Source organism: Mobula hypostoma, chromosome 4 (genome assembly GCF_963921235.1).
Source record: "Mobula hypostoma chromosome 4, sMobHyp1.1, whole genome shotgun sequence".
NCBI lineage: Eukaryota > Metazoa > Chordata > Chondrichthyes > Myliobatiformes > Myliobatidae > Mobula > Mobula hypostoma.
Genome location: NC_086100.1, coordinates 65109424 through 65131390, shown reverse-complemented (window position 1 = coordinate 65131390; position 21967 = coordinate 65109424). Strand labels below are relative to the sequence as shown.

Here is a 21967-nt window from a genome sequence, read left to right as displayed (position 1 = left end):
TGGATTTTTAAAAGGCTTTTCATGAGGTGCCGCACATAAGGCTGCTAAACAAGATAAGAGCCGGAGGTTTCACAAACAAGATACTAGAATGGATAGAACATTAGCTGCCTGGCAGGAGTGAGAATAAAGAGGGCCTTTTCTGGTTGCTGTCAGTGATTAGCGGTGTTCCACAGCAGCCTGTGTTGGGACTCCTTCTTTCCATGTTCTACAGTATGTCAATAATTTGGATGATGAAATTGTTGGCTTTGTGGCCAAGCTTATAGACCATACAGAGTTACTGAGTTGAGAAGGTAGTGTTGAGGAAGCAACGAGTCTGCAGAAGAAATAGTGTAGCGAAGTGTATAGTCATACACTTCGGTAGAAGGAATAAAGGCATAAACTATTTTCTAAATGGGGAGAAAATTAAGAAATCAGACCTGCAAAGGGACTTGGAAGTGCTTGTGCAAGATTCCCTAAAGGTTATCTGGTAGGCTGAGTTGATGGTGAGGAGGAAATGCAATACTAGCATTCACTTTGAGGGGACTAGAAGGTAAAAAGCAAAGGTGTAATGTTGAGGCTTTATTAGGGACTGGTAAGGCCTCTCTTGGAATATTCTGAGTAGTTTTGGGCACTTCATCTAAGAAAGGATGTGTCAGCATTGGAGAGGGTCCAGAGGAGGTTCACAAGAATGATCACGGGAATGAAAGGTTTAATGTATTTGGAGACTTCAATGGCTCTGGGTCCATACTTGTTGGAGCTTAGAAGGACCATGGGGGATCCAATTGAAACATCAAATATTGAAAGCCGTAGATAGAGTGGACATGGAATGTTTTCTATGGGGGGGAGGGAGGTGATGTTTAGGACCAGAGGGCACAGCCTCAGATTAGAAGTACTTCTCTTTGGAACAGAGATGAGGATGAATTTCTTTAGCCAGAGGGTGGTGCATCTGTGGAATTCATTGCACATGATGGTCGTGAAGGCCAAGTTATTGGGTGTATTTAAAGCAGAGCTTGTTAGATTCTTGATTAGTAAAAATGTAAAAGGCTATGGGGAGAAGGCAAAAGAATGGGGTTGAGAGGGATAGTAAATCAGCCAGGATAAATGACTGAGCACATTCGATGGGCCAAATGGCCTGTCTGCTTCTATGTCTTATGGTATTATTTACATTCATTCATATCCAAATTATTTACATAAGTAATGAATAACAAAGATCCCAACACTAACCCCATTGTTGCAGGCCTCCAGTAGGAAAATCAGCCTGCAGCCATCACCCTCTCCTTGTTATCATTTAGCCAATTCTGAATCTACATCACTAGCTCCCTGAATCCCATGAGTCTTTACTGGTTAGTATTCAAGGACGCGGCAGCTAACCTCGATGAGTATGCCTCAGCTGTCACGGACTTTATTTGGAAATGCATGGAGGACTGTGTGTCTCGCAAGACGATCCGGGTATTCCCTAACCGAAAACCTTGGATGAATTATGAGGTCAAGTCCCTTTTAAAGGCTAGAGCTGTGGCTTTTAGGTCCGGGGATACCAGTCGCTACACGGAATCCAGGCGTGAACTCCGGAAAGCCATTAAGGGCGCCAAGAGGCAATATCAAGCCAAGTTGGAAGCCCAGGCTAATCAGAGGGATGCCAGTAGACTATGGCAGGGTCTAAATGAGATCACTGGGCGCAAAGAAAAGGCTGGGAATATCAATAACTGTGGCGCTTCTCTTCCTGATGAACTAAACATATTCTACGCAAGATTCGAATAGAAGAGGAGCGTCCCGCTCCCTCCGGATGAACCGGACCTGGTGGCATCAAGATTCATCGTCACGGAGGAGGACGTTAGAAGGGCCTTCCCGAAGATAAATCTGAGGAAGGCGATGGACCCAGATGGCTTCCCAGGTCGGGTTCTCCGAACCTCTGCAAGCAAGCTAGCTAGAGTGTTTGCTGACATCTTCAACAGCTCCTTGCTTCAGTCTAAAATCCCCTCGTGTTTTAAGAAGGCAACGATAATCCCGGTGCCAAAGAGCAAGGTGGCATGTCTGAATGACTATCAACCTGTGGCTCTGACGTCAATTGCTATGAAGTGCTTCGAGAGATTGTTTATGGCACACATAACCACAGCCTACCGGTCAACCTCGACGCTTTGCAATTCGCCTACCAGAGCAACAGGTCAACGGCAGATGCCATCTCTCTGGCCATACATTCCTCCTTAGAACACCTGGAGAATAAAAACGCATATGTAATGCTCCTTTTCATTGACTACAGCTCTGCCTTTAATACCATCATTCCAAATAAACTGATTCCTAAGCTCTGGAACCTGGGCCTTAGCACGCAGATCTGCAGCTGGATCTTCAACTTCCTCACAGACAGGACCCAGGCTGTAAAAATAGGGGACAAGCTCTCCTCTACAATCACTCTGAGCACCGGTGCCCCACAAGGCTGTGCCCCCTGCTGTACTCACTGTACACCCATGATTGTGTAGCCAAGTTTCCATCAAACTCAATATATAAGTTTGCTGATGACACAATTGTAGGCTGTATCTCGGGTAATGATGAGTTTGAGTACAGAGAGGAAACTAAGAACCTGGTGGCATGGTGCGAAGACAATAACCTATCCCTCAACGTCAGCAAGACGAAGGAATTGGTTGTTGACTTCAGAAGGAGTAGCGGACTGTACAACTCAATTTACATTGGTGGTGCGTAAGTGGAACAGGTCAAAAGCTTTAAGTTCCTCAAGGTCAATATCACAAATGACCTGGCTTGGTCCAACTAAGCAGAGTTCACTGCCAAGAAGGCCCACCAGCGCCTTTACTTCCTGAGAAAACTAAAGAAATTTGGCCTGTCCCCTAAAACCCTTACTAATTTTTATAGATGCACCGTAGAAACCATTCTTCTAGGGTGCATCACAACCTGGTATGGAAGTTGTCCTGTCCAAGACCGGAAGAAGCTGCAGAAGACTGTGAACACGGTGTAGCACATCACACAAACAAATCTTCCGTCCTTGGACTCACTTTACACCGCACGCTGTCGGAGCAGTGCTGCCAGGATAATCAAGGACACGACCCACCCAGCCAACACACTTTTCGTCCATCTTCCCTCTGGAAGAAGGCTCAGGAGCTTGAAGACTCGTACAGCCAGATTTGGGAACAGCTTCTTTCCAACTGTGATAAGACTGCTGAACGGATCCTGACCCGGATCTGGGCCGTACCCTCCAAATATCCAGACCTGCCTCTCGGTTTTTTTGCACTACCTTACTTTCCATTTTTCTATTTTCTATTTATGATTTATAATTTAATTTTTAATATTTACTAACTTTTACTATTTTTAATATTTAATATTTGTAATCCAGGGAGCGGAAAGTGCAGAATCAAATATCGCTGTGATGATTGTACGTTCTAGTATCAATTGTTTGGCAACAATAAAGTATAAAGTATAAAGTATAACCTTCCAGATCAGCCTATCATGTGGGACTTTGTCAAAGGCCTTACTAAGGTACATAAGACAACATATATTACCCTACTTTCATCTATCCCGAGTTACTTCTTAGAAAAACTCCAAAAGGATTTGTCAGGCATCACCTTTCACACCTATAACTATGCTGATTATTCCAGATCAGACCTTGAATGATAGTAATGGTAGATCTGGTCCCTCAGAATTCCCTAGAGTAACTTCCCTACAACTGAAGTCAGGCTCACCAGCTTGTAGTTCCGTGGCTTGTTCTCGCCTCTTGAACAATGGAGCAACATCAGCCACTCTCCAGTCTTCTGAAACTTCAACAGTTGCTAATGACTACGTAAAAATTTCTAAAAGGGTCTCTGCAATTTCTTCCCTGGCTTCCCATATCGTCCATGGGTGCTCTTGGTCAAGCCCTGAGGTTGTGCTCACCTTAGTGCTCTTCAAGGCTGCAAATAACTCCTTCCTTGTGGTACGGATATGATCCAAAATCTCACTATTTATTGCCCTAGCTTATTTGTCATCCATGATATTCTCCTTAGTAAGCAAGGAGAAATAGACATTAAAAATCTCAGCCTTCTCCTGTGGCTCCACAAATAGGTGGCCCTTATCGTCTTCAAAAGGACCTGGTCTCTCCCTAGCCACCTTTTACTGTTAATATAACAGAAGAACAGCTTGGTACTATCTTTAACCTTGCCTGTCAAATCCATCTCATAACCTCTTCCTGCCCTCCTGATTTCCTTCTCAAGCCTGGTCATAAACTTTAATCAAGGGATTCATTGTAGCCTCCTCCTTTTTCCTTACCAATGTCTTGGTATCAGTCAATATTCCCTGAACTTGGTACATCTACTCTACACCCCAACAGGAACATTCTGCCCACAGTCTCTTGATACGGCTCTCTTAAAAGCCTCCCACTTGCCAACTGCTCCTTTACCTTCACCGAGTCAACTCCAGCTAGATCCTGCCTAATGCCCTCAGAATTGGCCCTGTTCCAGTTCAGGTTGTTGTGGACCCACTCTCTCTTTTTCCCAAACCATTTTAAACCGAATAGAATTGTAGCCCGTGGTCCCAAAGTGCTCCCCAGCTAGCACTTCAGTTACACAGCCCACATGGTTCCCTAAAAGGAGTTCCAGTATTGCTCCTCCCAGAGTAGGCTCCTCTATATACTACGTGAGGAAACAGTCTTGAACATACTGCACAGATTACACCCCATCCAGGCTCTTTGCACTCTGGGTGGCGCATTCAAAACCAGTAAAATTGAAAACTCCCACTATCACTACCCTACTATTCTCACAACAGCATATAATTTCTCCACACAACTGCTCCTCGACTTCCACAGACTATTGAAGCTATAAAACAGTCCTACAAAATGGCCATCCTGTTATCAGGTCCAACAAAATGGTACTATATAGTTTAATTATTTATCATACTAGGGCATTGGAAATCTGAAACTTACTTCACCAGAAGGCATTTTGAAGCATCCTTTACTAAGAATTCCTCACAGTGTCCAAACAAAGTAAATATAGTCATTGAGAGGAAATGAAGAAGTGATGAATGATGGGTGATGCTTGAAAATACAGTAAAATTCCGTTACTCTGACATACATGGGATTTGCTGGACTGGCAGATTATTCACTTAAATGTTTTTCCAACTAATACAGGTGTCCCCCGCTTTTTGAACGTTCGCTTTATGAAACCTCACTATTATGAAAGACCTACATTAGTATCCTGTTTTCGCTTTCAGAAGGTGTTTTCACTGTTATGAAAAAAAATTCAGCATGCGATAAAAGGCAGAGCGCGCCCCGAGCAGCCACTCTCCCCCGGATTGGGAACTGCTTTGCTTTAACACATGCCTGTGAGCAGCCGTTTGCAAGATGAGTTCTATGGTATCGGAAAAGCCTGAAAGAGCTCGTAAGGGTGTTACACTTACGATAAAACTAGACATAATTTAGCGTTTTGATCGTGGTGAACGAAGTAAGAACAACGTGAGTTTGGCTTGTGGAAGCTGATGAACATGATGTTGAAGAGGTTTTGGCATCCCATCACCAAGAACTGACAGACAAAGAGCTGATGCAGTTGGAAGAAAAAAGGATAACAATCAAAACCGAATGAGTCATGATAAAGTACGACTTTAATTTTGAAAGGGTACGTCGGTTTAGGGGATATTTGCAGGATGGTTTGAGTCCTTATTAAAGAACTGTGAGATATAAAAATACGCGCGGCTCGGCAGTCAAGCAAGCTTTCTACATCAGCCACAGCAGACGACGAACCTCGACCTTCCACATCAAGGCAGGCAGAGATAGAAGAAGATGAGCTGCCTGCTCTAATGGAAACAGGCAACGAGATGACACCCCAGTGTCCCACCACCCCAACCCCCAGGCCACGGACAGATACCGATTCGGGGAGAGTGCAACAGTAGCCAGGACATACACAGCACATCTTTAAGAAAAAAGCCAAAATAAACATGCTAATTAATTAGGTACCGCCGACACGTAATTGTCAGCCCAGATCAGAGACAACGCAGTTGGAAATTGTCGTGCGGCACCTAATTAATTAGCTTGTTTATTTCAGCTTTTTTCTTAAAGATGTGCTGTGTGCCTCCCGTCTACTGCTGGACCCCTGCGTGCTTCGCGGCAATGTATCAGTCGGCGGCCTGGAGGGTGGGGTCACTGCACCACCCAACCTGCGACAACTCAGTCTAACACACCATCATCCGTGTGCTCGGCAAGCTATCTTCCCGATTCCCGTGATACTACACTGTACATACATTATTTCTACTTTACATAGGCTGTGTATTTTTACGTGTTATTTGGAATGATTTGGCAGCTTCAGAGCTTAAAGGTTACTGGAGAGAGTGTTCTTGCCAACAGCGCTTGCGTGAGATTTTCGCTACGGAGAACAGTTCAGTAATGACTGTGGAAAAGTATTTCTACTTTATATAGGCTGTGTATTTATCATATCATTCCTGCTTTTACTATATGTTACTGTTATTTTAGGTTTTGTGTGTTATTTGGCATGATTTGGTAGGTTATTTTTGGATCTATGAACGCTCACAAAATTTTCCCATATAAGTAAATGGTAATTGCTTCTTCACTTTATGACATTTCAGCTTATGAACCGTTTCATAGGAACGCTCTACCTTCGGATGGCGGGGGAAACCTGTACTCTAAAACACTAAATTCATTTTTTTTTAAAAATATATGATACGCATGAAAGCAAGGAACCAGGGCATCGTTGAGTTTAAAATGAGCGTGCACACCAGGGCCCTGCTGAGTTTAAAGGGAGTGTGCACATCAGGGCCCTGTTGAGTTTAAAGGGAGTGTGTACATCAGTGCCCTGCTGAGTTTAAAGGGAGTGTGCACATCAGGGCCCTGCTGAGTTTAAAGGGAGTGTGCACATCAGGGCCCTGTTGAGTTTAAAGCACATGTGTACATCAGGGCTCTGTTGAGTTTTAAGGGAGTGTGTACATCAGGGCCCTGCTGAGTTTAAAGGGAGTGTGTACATCAGGGCCCTGTTGAGTTTAAAGGGAGTGTGCACATCAAGGCCCTGTTGAGTTTAAAGCGAGTGTGTACATCAGGGCCCTGTTGAGTTTAACGGGAGTGTGTACATCAGGGCCCTGTTGAGTTTAACGGGAGTGTGCACATCAGGGCCCTGTTGAGTTTAACGGGAGTGTGCACATCAGGGCCCTGTTGAGTTTAACGGGAGTACAGTATGCAAAAGGAAGCAAGGGAACTAGCGCCCCAGTGAGTTGAAAGGGTGTGTGGAGACTGGGGCACCTGTGTGTTAGATGGAGAACAGTAAACAGGGCACTGCTGTGTTAGTGAGATCACAGGAAGTAAGACCCCATGTGTCAGAGAGAGCACAGGAAGAGGGGTCTGCTGTGTTAGTGGGAACATGGAAACAGAGGCAGCACTGTGTTGAAGGGATCGTGCTAATCAGGAATGCTCAACCCATCAGCATTTCTAAACATCGAACAACAGGTTACCTAATTTTTACTGTACACTGGTGATCAGACAATTACATTAATCCTTCTCTTATCTATACCATTCGAATAAACCGCATAAGTATCTTTGGCCTGAGCCTTAAGTAGCCTTGCTCATCTAATGGAAGATTATTGCATTAAAGACACCCTACTCCAATTATCAGAGTACTTAATTTAGACAAGCAACATTATCAGAAGTGCCCTCTTCATTTTAAAAATAAAATCATGACTCACCAGCCTACTCAGATGATATAAATGATCTCCAGAAAGTATTTGACAAACAGAAACTTTAGGTAAAATAGCCAACATGCACTTCTCAAACAACAATTATAAAAGATTAAATGCTCTGCTATTCATTGCTATTGCAGAGACCTTACCATCTATCAATTGGTTGCTATCTTTTATATAGCAAAACGGGCATCATTTCAACAATTATTACTGATCTGCTAAGAGTATAATGCAAACCTCAGAAATATGATACTGTATTCCCACCTGATTAGCCACAGTATAGGCTTTGGGAACTGTCATCTTGATATTGTTGTAACCATAGGCTATTGCTGCATCTTCTACAATGTCACATGGATGGATGATGTCTGCTCTAGTAGGGGGGATTTCAATTTCTAATTGTGCACCATTCCCCATCACCTTGGATGTTAAATGCATGCGAGTCAGCAATTTAGCAAGAGAATCTGGCGTTTCACTAAAAGATAAAATAAAAATACAAAGTTATTATTCTCCCAAATATAATCAAACCAATTAAATCTATGTATTAATTTTAATAACTTACTTGATTCCAACTCTTTTATTAATAAATTCTGTACTCAGAATTTCTTTTCTGTACCGCATCTCCTGCAAAAGAAACATATGCTGTGGTACATAACAATTATTTTAAACCAACTTTAAAAACAAACACCCTTCAATTTTTTTGAGTCACTTCTCCTGAAATCGTTGACTTTTGGAAATAGTTCTACAGGTTTTGACTGGCATTTACCAGTAATGATTGTGTTAAGAAACTCCAGTGTGAGTCCAAACCAATCCTATCAATTTACAAGAGGTACATCAACATTGTTCAAGACAATGTTGCAACAAAAAAATATATACTGAGCAATTTTATGTCTAACATCTCATGCAGGAACATAACTAGAATAAACAATGTTTTTCATATCCAAATATTAGCAAATAAATCTGTTCATTAGCTGTCCTGGATATAAAATTGTAACGTCCTATTTCAATGACTTGCATGATTCTCATATTTAAAAGAAAACGTCCTAGACCACATATTCATTAAAATTGCACTGAGGATAATTCACATAAATAGAAGCATACTACTCGCTCAACATTGTGTACAACTGTTTTTCAAATGTTTTTTAATGGTTATTTTTAAAGCTTTAAAATTACATGGAAATTAAATTTGATACAAATTCAACAGAAAACTGTAACAAGATACTCATAACTTACTTTATATTTGTAAGACTGTAAATATTCTCCAGGTGGTTACTTCTTGACTTGATAATGTTCAGCCATCAAAGGCACAAAGAACATAGAACAGCACAGCACAGCAACAGGCCCTTAAGTCCAACATGTCTGTGCTGATCATTATGCCAATCTAAATAACTTCATCTGCTTGCACATGGTCCGTGTCCTTCTATTCCTTGCCTGTTCATGTACCTATCTAAATGCCTCTTAAATGCTGCCATTGTCTCAGCCTACAGCATTTTTCTTAGCAGCACATTTCAGCTCCTGCCATTCTGTGTTTAAAAAAATTGCTCACACACCTTCTTTAAGCTTTCCCCTCTTGCCTTAAGCTTATGCCTTATTTGACATTTCCTATTTACATAATGATAAAATATATCTGATTATACTCACTGGATAAACGTACATTTCTTCATTAGGATAAATCACTTGAGCTGCCTCAACTCTGTAAGATAAATTCAAATTTTATATAAAAATCAAATTCCAGTAAATAATTGCACTTAATAAGTATATCATATCATAAGTATGCCACTCCAAGAAGAGTCCAAAACAAATCATTTATTTTGTTGGAACTCCACACATATTTTAATAGTCTTCAATACAATTTCTTAATGTGTGAACATTACTTCCCTTCTTCAAATTTAACTGCTTATCAAACAAGTATACCCATTTGTCAAGAAACAGAATACTGTACTTACGTAAATGGTTTTTCACAGTATTCACTGAACATTGTGACAATTGTATCAAGCACAATTTTTGCCTGTTATAAGAAATAATAAAGCAATTAATTCAAGATTTACAAGCACTGAAAATGTTGATCTAAGATGGTATAAAACCTTAGCTTATATCGATCTACTTACTTTAGTGCGATCAGTTGCTGTGCATTCAATAAAAACATTCCGTGTGTTGAGTGTTATTTTGCTGTGCTCTCCTGGCAAATCAAAGATATTAAAAAACATGTTCACGGTAACTATATTTTGCACAACCTATGATAAAACATAGCAATAATTTTGGGGAGAAAACATTTACATTGTGTTTATGTTTGCTTTTGGTACTGTCGCCTCACTGTTTCCTTTATCAATTGTCTGTTAGTGGATGGAATACTATACTCATTCCCAGATTTGAATGTTCTGTTTAAGGAAGGATGTCAAGAAAAAAGAAGCATGTCTCATACCAACATGTCAGTCCATGGCCTCCTCTACTGTAATGAAGAGGCCACATTCAGGTTAGAGGAGCAACACTATATATTCTATCTGGGTAGCCTCCAACCTGATGGAATGAACATCGATTTCTAAAATTTCTGGAAATGCACACCCCCTCCCCCACCTTTCAGCATTCCCCATTCCCATTTCTCTCTCTCACCTTATCTCCCTACCTGCCTATCACCCACCTCTGGTGCTCCTTCTCCTTTTCTTCTGTCCATGGTCTTTTGTCCTTCCCCCATCAGATTTCCTCCTTCTCCAGATCCGAATCTTTCGCCAATCGATTTCCCAGCTCTTTACTTCACCCCACCCCACCCCCAGTTTCACCCATCACCTTGTAGTTCTTCCTTCCCTCCATCCACTTTCTCATTCTGACTCATTTTTTTTCCAGTCCTGCTGAAGGGTCTCAGCCCAAAACATCGGCTGTACTCCTTCCCATAGACGCTGCCTGGCTGGCTGAGTTCCTCCAGCATTTTGACAGCGTTGCTTAGATTTCCAGCATCTGCAGATTTTCTCTCGTTTGTGAAAAAAAAAGAATTCACTGGATTGTACTGGAAATGCTTGGCTTTAAATATAATAATAAGATTTAGAGGAAACCCAATGAGTGTTCAAATTAATTTAAAGGTTTTAATAAGATAAACAGAAAAACCTATTCCATTCAGTCGGTAATTGAGTAGCTAGAAGGGCAAATAATTAAGACCGTTAGCAAAAGAACACAGAGAAAATTTAAAAGGGCTTTTTAAAAATGTAAATTGTTATTCAGACATCAAATACCCAAACAGAAAATAATGGAACAGAACTTAACAGATGTTCAAAAGGAACAGAATAAATGATTGGAAAGTATGCACAATGTTTAAAATACAGAAAAACGTGGCAATTAAACTCAGTGGCTAACTTTGCAGAACAGCTGACATCTCCTCAAAAAAATACAACACATTCTTCAAATTTATTATTAAAAATCACTAAATATAAGACAAAAGTAAAACACAGGACAGTCTGCAGATGCTGGAAGTTCAAAGCAACACACACAAAATGCTGGAGGAACTCAGCAGATCAGGCAGCATTTATAGAAATAAATCAGCAGTCAGTGTTTCAGGCCAAGACCTTCCTTCACGACTGAGAAAGAAGGGAGAAGGTGCAAGACCAATGTAACTATGTATGAATAAACTAACATGAATATGATACAAAATGATATATCATAATATGACTATGTAATTCATAGTCTATGATGGAAGAAATCTAGGAATGCTATTTCATATTGCAGTTATTCCAATTTTGTGTTTAGCAGATAAACGCACAAGCACAATGGTGGGCAATTCCACAATTCCTTTTAATAGCAAAAGAACTGTTTAATTCTTGTTGGAAAAGCAAACCAATGTCATGATGAAATTCTGCAAAAGCCCATGAGTTCTGAATGGGATGAAGAGTGAAATATCAAATTGTTTAAAACGACAGAGACTCAATGGCTGGAAACAGAAACCATTTCGCTGGTGCAATTCCAAAAGGAGGAGAGACAATCCTACAACAAGACCAGTTACAAGTGAGAGCAGTCTTCTCACACAAACAGTTGTGAAACTCAACCCTGAATGGTGGAATCAGCAAAACAATTAAATTTTTTAAAAATACAGTAACATTTTGTAAGGAAAATATGGAAAACATTTAAAAAGGCATCATCAGCAGGCATGAGCTGAAACAGAAAAGCTGCCCCAGCAAAAGCATAAATGAGAACACACTTTCCATATTACTGTACTCACCATTTATGATAGGAGGCATAGAAAGAACTATGCCATTGCTGTCGTAGATAATAGGGTAAACTGGTTTGTCTTCAATAATGTGTAAATAATGGCGAAGGTGACTATCTGTCTAGAAATCAAACCAAAGTAATCATTTTCAAAACTAGTACCAGAACAAATTATTGTCAGATAGATGGGATTATATGTCTGCTTCTTTCTCTTATTTATCACAACATTAAGCACAATTGACAATAGAGTGCATTAAGTCCTCAATATCTCACTGTATATATATTACTTTGTACATATATTACAGGCACTATTCATCATATGGAGTACAGAGAAAACTTACAAGGATGTTGCCAGGTCTGGAGGACCTGAGCTATAAGGAAAGATTGAATAGGTTAGGACTGTATTCTTTAGAACACAGGCGATTGAGAGAAGATTGGATATAGGTATACAAAATTATGAGGGGTATATATAGGGTTAATACAAGTAGGCACTTTCCACTGAGGTTAGGTGGGACTACAACCATGGGTTAAAAGTGAAAAGTTTAAGGGGAACATGAGGGGAAACTTCTTCATTCAGAGGATCGTGAGAGTGTGGAATGAGCTGCCAGCACAACTGGTGCGTGTGAGCTGGATTTCAAAACTGAAGAGAAGTTTGGATAAGTATATGTATGGTAGGGATATGGAAAGCTATTATTCCAGAGCAGGTCGATGGGAGTAGGCAGTTTAAATAGTTTTGGCACAGACTAGATGGACCGAAGAGCCTGCTTCTGTGCTGTACTTCTCTATGACACAATGACTCTATTAAAAAACACATTCCTCCATAGCCCTTCACTGTGGTGTCAGGTAAATTCGAGTTACCATGAGATGGATTGTGTTTAATGTTGTCTATGAAAATAGTAATCAGATTTAAAATATCCTTCAGTGAAGGAAATATGCCATGTTTTGTCTAGTATGATCTTAGTGTGATTCCATAACCACATTACTGTGGCTGACTCTTCACTGCTTCCTCAAAGAATCTAGTGAGCCCATCAGCTATATTAAACTAAAGCAATACACAGAAATACTGAAGGAACTCAGCAGGTCAGGCAGCATCTAAGGAAATGTCAACGTTGTAGGCCGAGACCCTTCTTCCAGACTGAAAAGGAATGGGGAAGAAACCAGAGCAAAAAGGTGGGGAGGTGGGGGAAGGAGGCTAGCTGGAAGGTGATTGGTGAAGCTAGGTGGTTTGGAAAGGTAAAGGGCTGGAGAAGAAGGGATCTGATAGGAGAGGAGAGTTGACCATAGGAGAAATGGGGTTGGGAGAACCCAGTGGGGAGTGATAAGTAGGTGAGAAGAGGTAAAAGGCCAAACTGGGGAATAGAAGGAAAGGATAGGGGTAGGGAGCTATTTCTTTTAACCAGAAAAATAAATCGATACTTATATCATCAGGTTGGGGGCTACCCAGATAGAATATAAGGTGTTGCTCCTGCACCCTAAGGGTGGCCTTATCCTGGTACAAGAGGAGGCCATGGACAGACAAATCGGAATGGGAATAGAATCGGAATTAAAATGTTTAGCCACCAGGAAGTCCTTCTTGTGGCAATGGAACGGAGGGACTTGATGAAGCAGTCCCAAATTTATTAGGGGTCTCACCAATGTAGAGGACACCATATCAGGAGCACCGGACCCAACGGACGACCACAGAAGACTCACAGGTGAAGTGTTACCTCACATGAAAGGATTGCTCGGGGCTCTGAATGGAGGTGAGGGAGGAGGTGAATGGGCAGATGTAGCACTTCGGCCTCCTGCAGGGATCAATGCCGGGAGGGAGACGTGGGAAGGGTTGAATGGACAGGGAATCGTGGGGGGAGCGATCCTTGTGGAAAGTGGGTAGGGGAGTGATGAAGGGAGAGCTAAAGGTACGTTAAGTGGTCGGATCTCTTTGGAGATGGCGGAAGTTATGGAGGATGCAGAGATTCACGGGGTGGTAGGTAAGGACAAGAGGAACTGTACCACTGTTAAGGAGGCGGGACGATAGGCGAGCCTGGATGTGCAGGAAATGGAGTTGTAGGTGAGGGGAGCTTCAATAGTGGAGGAAGTAAAGAACACTGACACCGCTGATGTCCTGGAAAGGAAAGCTGCAAACTGGAAACAGATGTGGCAGAGAAAGAACTGAGAAAGGGAATAGAATTTTTACGGAGATAGATGGGAAGAGGTATAGTCACGATAATCGTGGGAATCGGTAGGTTTATAAAACATGTTAGTTGTCGAGAAGGGCGGGAGGAGTCATAAATGGACATTTAATATATATAAAATATCACAATTGCAAGTTTTTCTTACCCTATAAAGATCCATAAGTTCAGGTGCAGTGTATTCCCTTGACTGGTTTAACGGTTTGAACTTAATTTCAGATGGTGGTTGTGCTGTATAAGTGAAAGGTCCTGATATTGTATCCAGATCGTGCGTTCCAATAGCAACAAGAGCTCGCTTCCTAGAGAAGTATGTACATGCACGTTAGTCTCAAAATTTATTTCTGCCCTAATCATTCAGTATTGCAATAAAAACACTGCAAGACACAACATAAAATGAAACATCCAAAAATTGAGAGGACTGCAGGCAGTTAATTGCACATATGATATGAGCAGAAAACACTAAGACTACTCAGCATATCAAGCAGCGTCAGTGGAGAAAGAAACATTGTCAACCTGTTAATCTTTCAAGCAAACGTCAGTTCTGATGAAAGGCCACCGACTTCAAATATTAACTGCTTCTCCATCATTAAACTGCTGAATCTTTCGAGCATTTCTGTTTTTTTATAGAAACTCTGAGATCAGTCATACTTCAGGCATGTTTCAAAACTACACTTATAAAATTTTGATTTTATTTTAGTTTTAGATGGTCAGAAAATCAGAGAATGAGAGGTCTCACCTGCAGATGTTCTGATGTAGTTTTTCTTGCAGCTCAATGAAACTATCATAGCGATGCTTGGTAAAAGTTATATTGCGAAGAACGGCTGCTACAGCATGTGGTCGAATCTGTGACGTCTACAAAAGGAAAATCTTCACAATAATGACACTTACGCAAAGTAATATTAAGGATACAAAATAACACTGTTACACAGCTGTGAAGGGCCCAGACCTTGCAACCATAACATCAAAGATTGCTAAATGTCACTAAAACTGTCAGCATCTTCAGAGTTTCTCTGTGTGTGTGTACACTTGAATATAGGAACCCAGAGGTGCTGTCAGTGATTCACACTGCTTTCCTCTGCATCCTTACACACTATAATCAAGGGAAATGAACCATTTGATAAACCCTGGAGTTAAAATATAGCGAAAGATCACACATTCTGTTTCCTGTTTGCTGTCTTTGTAAGTTTTTCAATACTCTTAGCCCTGCAGCCAGCAGGAAGCTTGGTGACATCATAGTTAGAAGGAGGATCTATGAGGTACCACGAGGCAGCTAATAACGGAAAGGGGAAAAATCAAAGAATGACAGATGACAGATAAGCAACAAGTTACAAAACCTGGGCCTCTAAACCTCCTTCTGCAACTGGATTCTTGGCTTCCTCACCGGCAGACCACAGTCAGTGCAGATCAGAAATAACACCTCCTCCTCGCTGACTATCAATACTTCAAGGGTGCAAGCCTAGACTACTGCTCTACTCTCTCTACAGCCTAGGCACAGCTCAAACACCATCTGTAAATTTGGTTATGACACACCCGTTGTTGGCAGAATATCAGATGGCAACGAGGAGACATACAGCAGTGAGACAGAATGGTTGGTTGAGTGGTGTCACAACAATCTTGCAGTCATCATCATTAGGAACAAGAAATTGATTGTGAACTTCAGGAAGGGGCAGTCATGAAAGAACACACACCAGTCTTCACTGAGGAGTCAGCACTGGAAACTTCAAGTTTCTGGAGATCTCTGAAGATCTATCCTGGGCCCAACATATTGATGCAAGGCATGCCTGCTGCTATATTTCTTCAGGTGTTGGAGAAAATGTTGGTACATCACCAAAGGCTTTGGAAAATTTCTACAGACATACCATGGAGAGCATTCTGACAGGGTGCATCACTGTCTAGTATGGAGGTGCCACTGCACAGGATTGGAAGAACTTCAGAGGGTTGGAGACTCAGCTAGTTCCATCATGGGCACCAGCGTCCCAAGCACCGAGGATACCTTTAAAAGGCAATGCCTCAAGGGCTGACTTCCGGGTCATCAAGGGAATGGCGGCGAAAGGAAAAAGTCTCTCGATAAAAAAGAAGGTAAACTGCCCCAAAATCAAAATTAGACAAATACTTAATATTGTATAACTATATTAATAAAAGGGGCAAGGATGATGTCTAAGAACAAGATTAAAAAGTCCGCTGAGAAGGCTGATAAACACAAAGAGACACAGCAAGGCGATGGGCCTAGCTCCCCCACGGCAAGCCAGGACGGTGGTAATGAAGAGGAATCGGTGAATCTGTCTTTGATTCTCAGAGAGATTCGCGAGTTCCAACAAGATAACAACAAACAGCTGGAAGATATTAAAGGAGAAATAGTAAAAACTAATTCGAGGATAGATGAAGCCGAAGCGAGGATTGTAGGAATTGAGGAGAGGCTGCAAAACGCAGAGGAAGTGATAGCAGAAATGCTAAAGCTACAAGAGCAGTTCCAGTGGAAGCTAATAGACCAAGAAGGCCGCTCAAGAAGGGAAAATGTGAGGATCTACGGAGTTCCCGAAGGAACTGAAGGTAAACCCGGATTGATGATTCCCTTCGTGGAGAAGCTGCTTAGAGAGAGTCTTGATATACCGGACGCAAAAGACCTAAAGATAGAAAGGGCCCACCGAGCATTGGCGCCACAGCCCCCGGTTGGCGCCACAGCCCCCAGCAGGCACCCATCACAGATCAATTCTAGTCAGATTTCTCAGTTACAGAACGAAGGAAGAGGTGCTTAAACGGGCATGGCAAAAGAAAGGTTTCATGTGGAGCAACTGTAAAATCAGTTTAGACCACAATTACGCACCGGGGATCCTTGCCAGACGGAAGGAATATGCGGAAACACGGAGGGTCCTGAAGGAAAACAACATCAGATTCCAGACCCTGTATCCAGCTCAGCTGAGAGTCTTTTACGACGAAGGGACAAAAACTTAACGCTACAGCGGAGGAGGCAACGTCTGACCTGGCGGACCGGGGACTACCTATTAAAGTTATCACCCAACCGGAGTCGCTACTGGAGAGGATTCGGCAGAAGTCGTGGAAGCCAGAGTGGCAAGGACGCTCCACGCGAACCAGAGTGTCAAACTACAAGGAAAAGCTGCAAATATTCAGACGCGAATGTACAGAGAGTACAGATTATTTAAGAGAAATGACTGAAAAGAATAAATCGGACTTAAAGGTAAAATGAAAGCTGGTAACTGAAAATAAACTAGACGGAATAACTTGAATGATAGCAATATGGTCGAGACATAAAAAGGAAAGAAGTCTCTATGTTTATTCACACTGCGGAAGGCCCTCTAACACAGGGTGAAGATAGGGGTTCCCTCTGAACTGAGGCAGGTCGGTGCTTAGGCCTCACTGTTGGAAGTCAGGGAAAATTTTCAAATGTTATATATTCAAAAATGTCTAGGGTGTGGTTATATGCTTTGGTTTACTGTTGAGAAGGGATTGCTTACTGTTTGGTTAGAAAAGGAGAGTGTTTTTTTTCTATTAGAGAAAAATGCAAATTGAACTGGTAAAAATAATTTCCTATAATGTTAATGGGGTTTTGAATCCAATTAAAAGAAATAAGATTATGTCTAAATTGAAAAAAGAGAGGGCACAAATAGCTTTCCGCCAGGAAACACATATGAGCCAATCCCAACATGAAAAATTAAAAAGAATGGGCTTTAAGCATGTATTTTATTCATCATATAAATTGAGCCACAAAAGAGGGGTAGCTACTTTAATATCAAGTACTCTTAATTATGAACATATTTCAGAGACTAAAGACAAAGATGGACGATTTGTAAAAATTACAGGAAAAATAGAAACTACAGAAATAACATTGCTGAACGTTTATGCTCCACCAGGTTGTGAATGGTCATTCTATAGACACATTTTTGACCTAATGGTCAGTTCTCAAGGGGTAGTAATCTGTGGAGGGGATTTTAAGATTAGGTTAAATTCTGCATTAGATTCTTCAAGAATAGTTACTCAGAATAAACCTCTGACTCGGTAAATGAATTCATTGATGGAGGAGTTGGAAATTATAGACGTGTGGAGGGAATTCCCACTCGTAAAGATTATACACATTACTCTTTCCCTCATTCGACCTATTCAAGGATAGACTATTTCTTTATATTTAATACAGATAGACTCAGGATAAAAGACTGTAATATTGCAACAATTGATCTGTCGGATCATAGCCCAGTCTCTATGACTCTAATCCTGGAAAGGAAAATGAGGAAAACACTATGGAGGCTAAACTCACATATACTCAATAACCCGAAAGTAATGGAGAGATTAAGGGGAGAAATCAAAGAATACCTAGACCTTAATGACACAGGAGAAACATCACCAGTGATCTTATGGGATACATTGAAAGCTGTACTGAGAAGAAAAATTATTTCCATTACCACTCACATGAAAAAAATCAATGCACAAAAATTAGCAGACCTTCAAGGAAAATTAAAACAACTTCAAGTTGTAGATAGCAACAAAAGTAATTCTAATTTAAAACAGGAAATTAAGAAATTGCAAAGTGAAATTGATGATATTTATACATTGGAAACTCAAAGAAATTTTCTCTACCTGAGACAAAAGAATTATGAAGTAGGAGGTAAATCAGCTAGATTATAAGCATATAAGTTACGTACACAACAAGCAGACAATACAATTCATAAAATAAAGAATCCAAAGACAAAGCTTGTGGAGAGTACAATAGGGAAAATTCAAGAGTGTTTTGAAACATATTACCGAGAGCTGTACTCCCAACCCCGGGCCTCCAATGAGCCCTATATAGACACTTTATTGAATTCTTTAGATCTATCCAAGCTTACAGATTTACAAAATGAATGCCTATTAGAACCAGTAACTGCCAAAGAACTGAATGTGGCCATCTCTAGATTAAAGGCTGGAAAGTCTCCAGGTTCTGATGGGTTTACCTCAGAGTGGTACAAATCTCTGAAGTCACAGCTAGCCCCATTACTACTTAACACCTTTAATTGGATCTTGCAGAGAGGAGAAACTCCACCTTCCTAGAGAGAAGCGATTATTTCAGTTATTCCTAAAGAGGGTAAAGATAAACTAGAATGTGGTAATTATTGGCCAGTTAGCGTTCTTAATTTAGATTACAAATTATTTATATCTATATTAGCGCGCAGATTGGAAAAGCTTTTACCTGGCCTAATCCATTTAGACCAGACTGGATTTATTCAACAAAGAAAAACACAGGACAACATAAGGAGAACTCTACACATACTAGAACAGGTTACTAAGAACGGGACAGAGACAATGGTAGTGGGACTAGATACTGAGAAAGCTTTTGAATCAGTTAGTTGGGCATTCCTATACAGAGTGTTAGGAAGATTCGGCTTTCAAGAAAAGTTTATTAAAGTAATCCAGACTTTATATGACAGCCCTACAGCTCGAATTAAGATAAATGGGGACCTCTCTGACTCCTTTATTTTAGAGAGAGGTACTAGACAGGGATGCCCAATTTCTCCTCTTCTTTTTGCGCTATACATTGAACCGCTTGCCCAACTAATAAGAGCGAAATTGTAAAAGGTATCAAGGTGGCAGGGATTGACCAGAAAGTGGCGTTATTCGCAGATGATGTTTTAGTCTATCTGAATGAACCAGAAAAATCATTTATAGGATTGTTTACACTGTTGGATGACTTTGGGAAAATATCAGGTTATAAAATAAATGCAAAGAAAACACAGGTTATGTCCCTAAATTATACACCATCCAAAAAACTGCAGGATACATATGATCTTAAGTGGGAAGCTAAATCATTAAAATATTTAGGAATAACCCTGCCGAAGGATCTTTCAACACTGTCACAGGTAAATTATGGGCCATTAATTTCAGAGATAAAAGCAGATATACATAGATGGAATCTTATCCCCTTTTTAAGTTTAAGTTCAAGGATAAATACTATAAAAATGAATATTCTCCCTCGGTTACTCTATCTTTTCCGGACTTTACCTGTGGAGGTGGATGATAATCAATTCAGGGAATGGGACAAATGGATTTCCTGCTTTATCTGGCAAGGAAAGAAACCTAGAGTTCGATATAACACCTTACAGTTAGGGAAGGAAGGAGGAGGTATGGTACTCCCTCACTTGAGAAATTATTTTTATGCTTCACAGATAACCCCTCTGTTATATTGATGTAATAGGGAATATAAGGCTAGATGGAAGGAAATAGAATTTGGATTGGTTGACAGTTTTCCTCTACAGGCCTCAATAGCAGACAAGGATTGATGGCCCAATTGGAAAAGTTTAAAAACAGCTGGATAAATCTTACATTAAAAGTATGGCAGAAGGTGGTTAATTCATGTGGAATCAATAACATGTTAAAACTTTTCAGATGGTGTGCATATGATACTAAATTCCTTCCCAACAGAGGAGATAAAAGATTTGAACTATAGATAAAGAAAGGTCTTACAACCTACCTCTCATTTATACATAAAAGAGTATTACAAAGTTTCCAACTGCAGGACAAACGTGGCCTAGATCACCTTCAAGTACAACACTATGTTAACCAGAGTTGTAGATATATAGACTTATCAACAGTAGAATTATAATTTTTCAAGATTCTGAATTCGGCTTACAATTCAATACCAAGTAAATCAGTTTCTCGTTTATATAATGCACTCTCCCATGCTAAAAATGTAAACACATTGTATATTAAAGAGAAGTGGGAGAAAGAAGCGGGGTTGGTACTTTCAGAGGAGGCATGGGGGAAAATATGCAGCTCTCAGTGGTCTTCGACTAACTCTTTGACTTGCACAGAACATTGTTGGAAAAATATTATAAGATACTTCAAGATCCCATACCAGGAAATATATAAAGACACAAACGTTACGTGTTGGAGAAGGTGCAGCTCCAAGGAGGCAAATCATTTCCATATTTTCTGGGATTGGCCTAAATTAAGTTTATATTGGAAAGGTATTCATAGAACATTAGTTAAAGTATTTAAGACCCAGATACCTCTGAACTTTGAGACGCTCTATTTGGGGCATGTATTGTTTCTTGAACAGAAGAAAGATATAAAGTTGCTGCAGGCCCTTTTAGCGGCAAGTAAGAAATCAAGCACTAGAAAGTGGCTAAATCCAATACCACCTACATTAGAAGATTGGCACGAAATTATCTTGGAAATATTTAAAATGGAAAAGATGACTTAGTCTCTGAGAATTCAAAAAGAAAAATTTTATCAAATTTGGAATAAATGGATTGTATATATAACCCCAAAGCGAGCAGACTTTAGATGACTCTCCTAATGATTTATACTGCTCTTCTCATCAACACAGTAATATTGCTAACGTAAGCACCCCTGGTCTGAACGTTTACTGTTTTTTTTTGGAAAATGGAGAATTAACACAAGTAAAGGAAAAGATTTAGGAAGGGGGAAAAAATGATAAAATTAAGTAAATAAGTACATAGGGATTGGATAATTATATTTGGGGGTAGGAGCAAACATGAACAAGTTAGGATATAAACACCTACAATGGTAGTTACATAGGCTTACATACAATATTTTGGACCAGAAAGAAATGGTCCAGAAGAGACATATGGAAGTTATTATTAATCCACTATTATTACTATTTTTCTTAACAACTAATATCATTACTTAGCCTAATAGAGTAGAATTTCAACTGCACATAATTATCTATTTAAGTGTCTCTAATTTCTTTTTATATCATCTCAATGTGTACTTAGGAATGTGTAAATAATTATAGATTTATACATATATTAAAAAAATGGAAAAGTTTATACATGTGAAAAAAGTTCATGATACTTGTGAATTCCTTATCCAAATAAAATAAAAAAATTTTTAAATATTTTTAAAAAGGCAATGCCTCAGGAAGGCGGTATCCACCACGATGGAGCCTCACCACCCAGGACATTCCCCCCTTCTCAATGCTTCTATCAAGGAAGTGGTACAGGAGCCTGAAGATACATATTCAATGC

At 40.3% G+C, this 21967-nt stretch overlaps 1 protein-coding gene across 2 annotated transcripts in view; it reads right to left on the bottom strand.

Moving 5' to 3' along the window:
• The window catches only part of farsb (phenylalanyl-tRNA synthetase subunit beta), a 70678-nt gene that overhangs the window by 38977 nt on the left and 9734 nt on the right, over positions 1 to 21967 (bottom strand). For both annotated transcript variants that reach the window (XM_063044908.1, XM_063044910.1), the window contains 8 exons: positions 14728 to 14843; positions 14140 to 14290; positions 11834 to 11942; positions 9738 to 9808; positions 9576 to 9637; positions 9271 to 9322; positions 8192 to 8253; positions 7897 to 8104 (listed from right to left, as the gene is read on the bottom strand). In XM_063044908.1, the coding sequence (XP_062900978.1) occupies positions 7897 to 8104; positions 8192 to 8253; positions 9271 to 9322; positions 9576 to 9637; positions 9738 to 9808; positions 11834 to 11942; positions 14140 to 14290; positions 14728 to 14843 (831 nt within the window). The remainder of the gene's footprint in view (positions 1 to 7896; positions 8105 to 8191; positions 8254 to 9270; positions 9323 to 9575; positions 9638 to 9737; positions 9809 to 11833; positions 11943 to 14139; positions 14291 to 14727; positions 14844 to 21967) is intronic.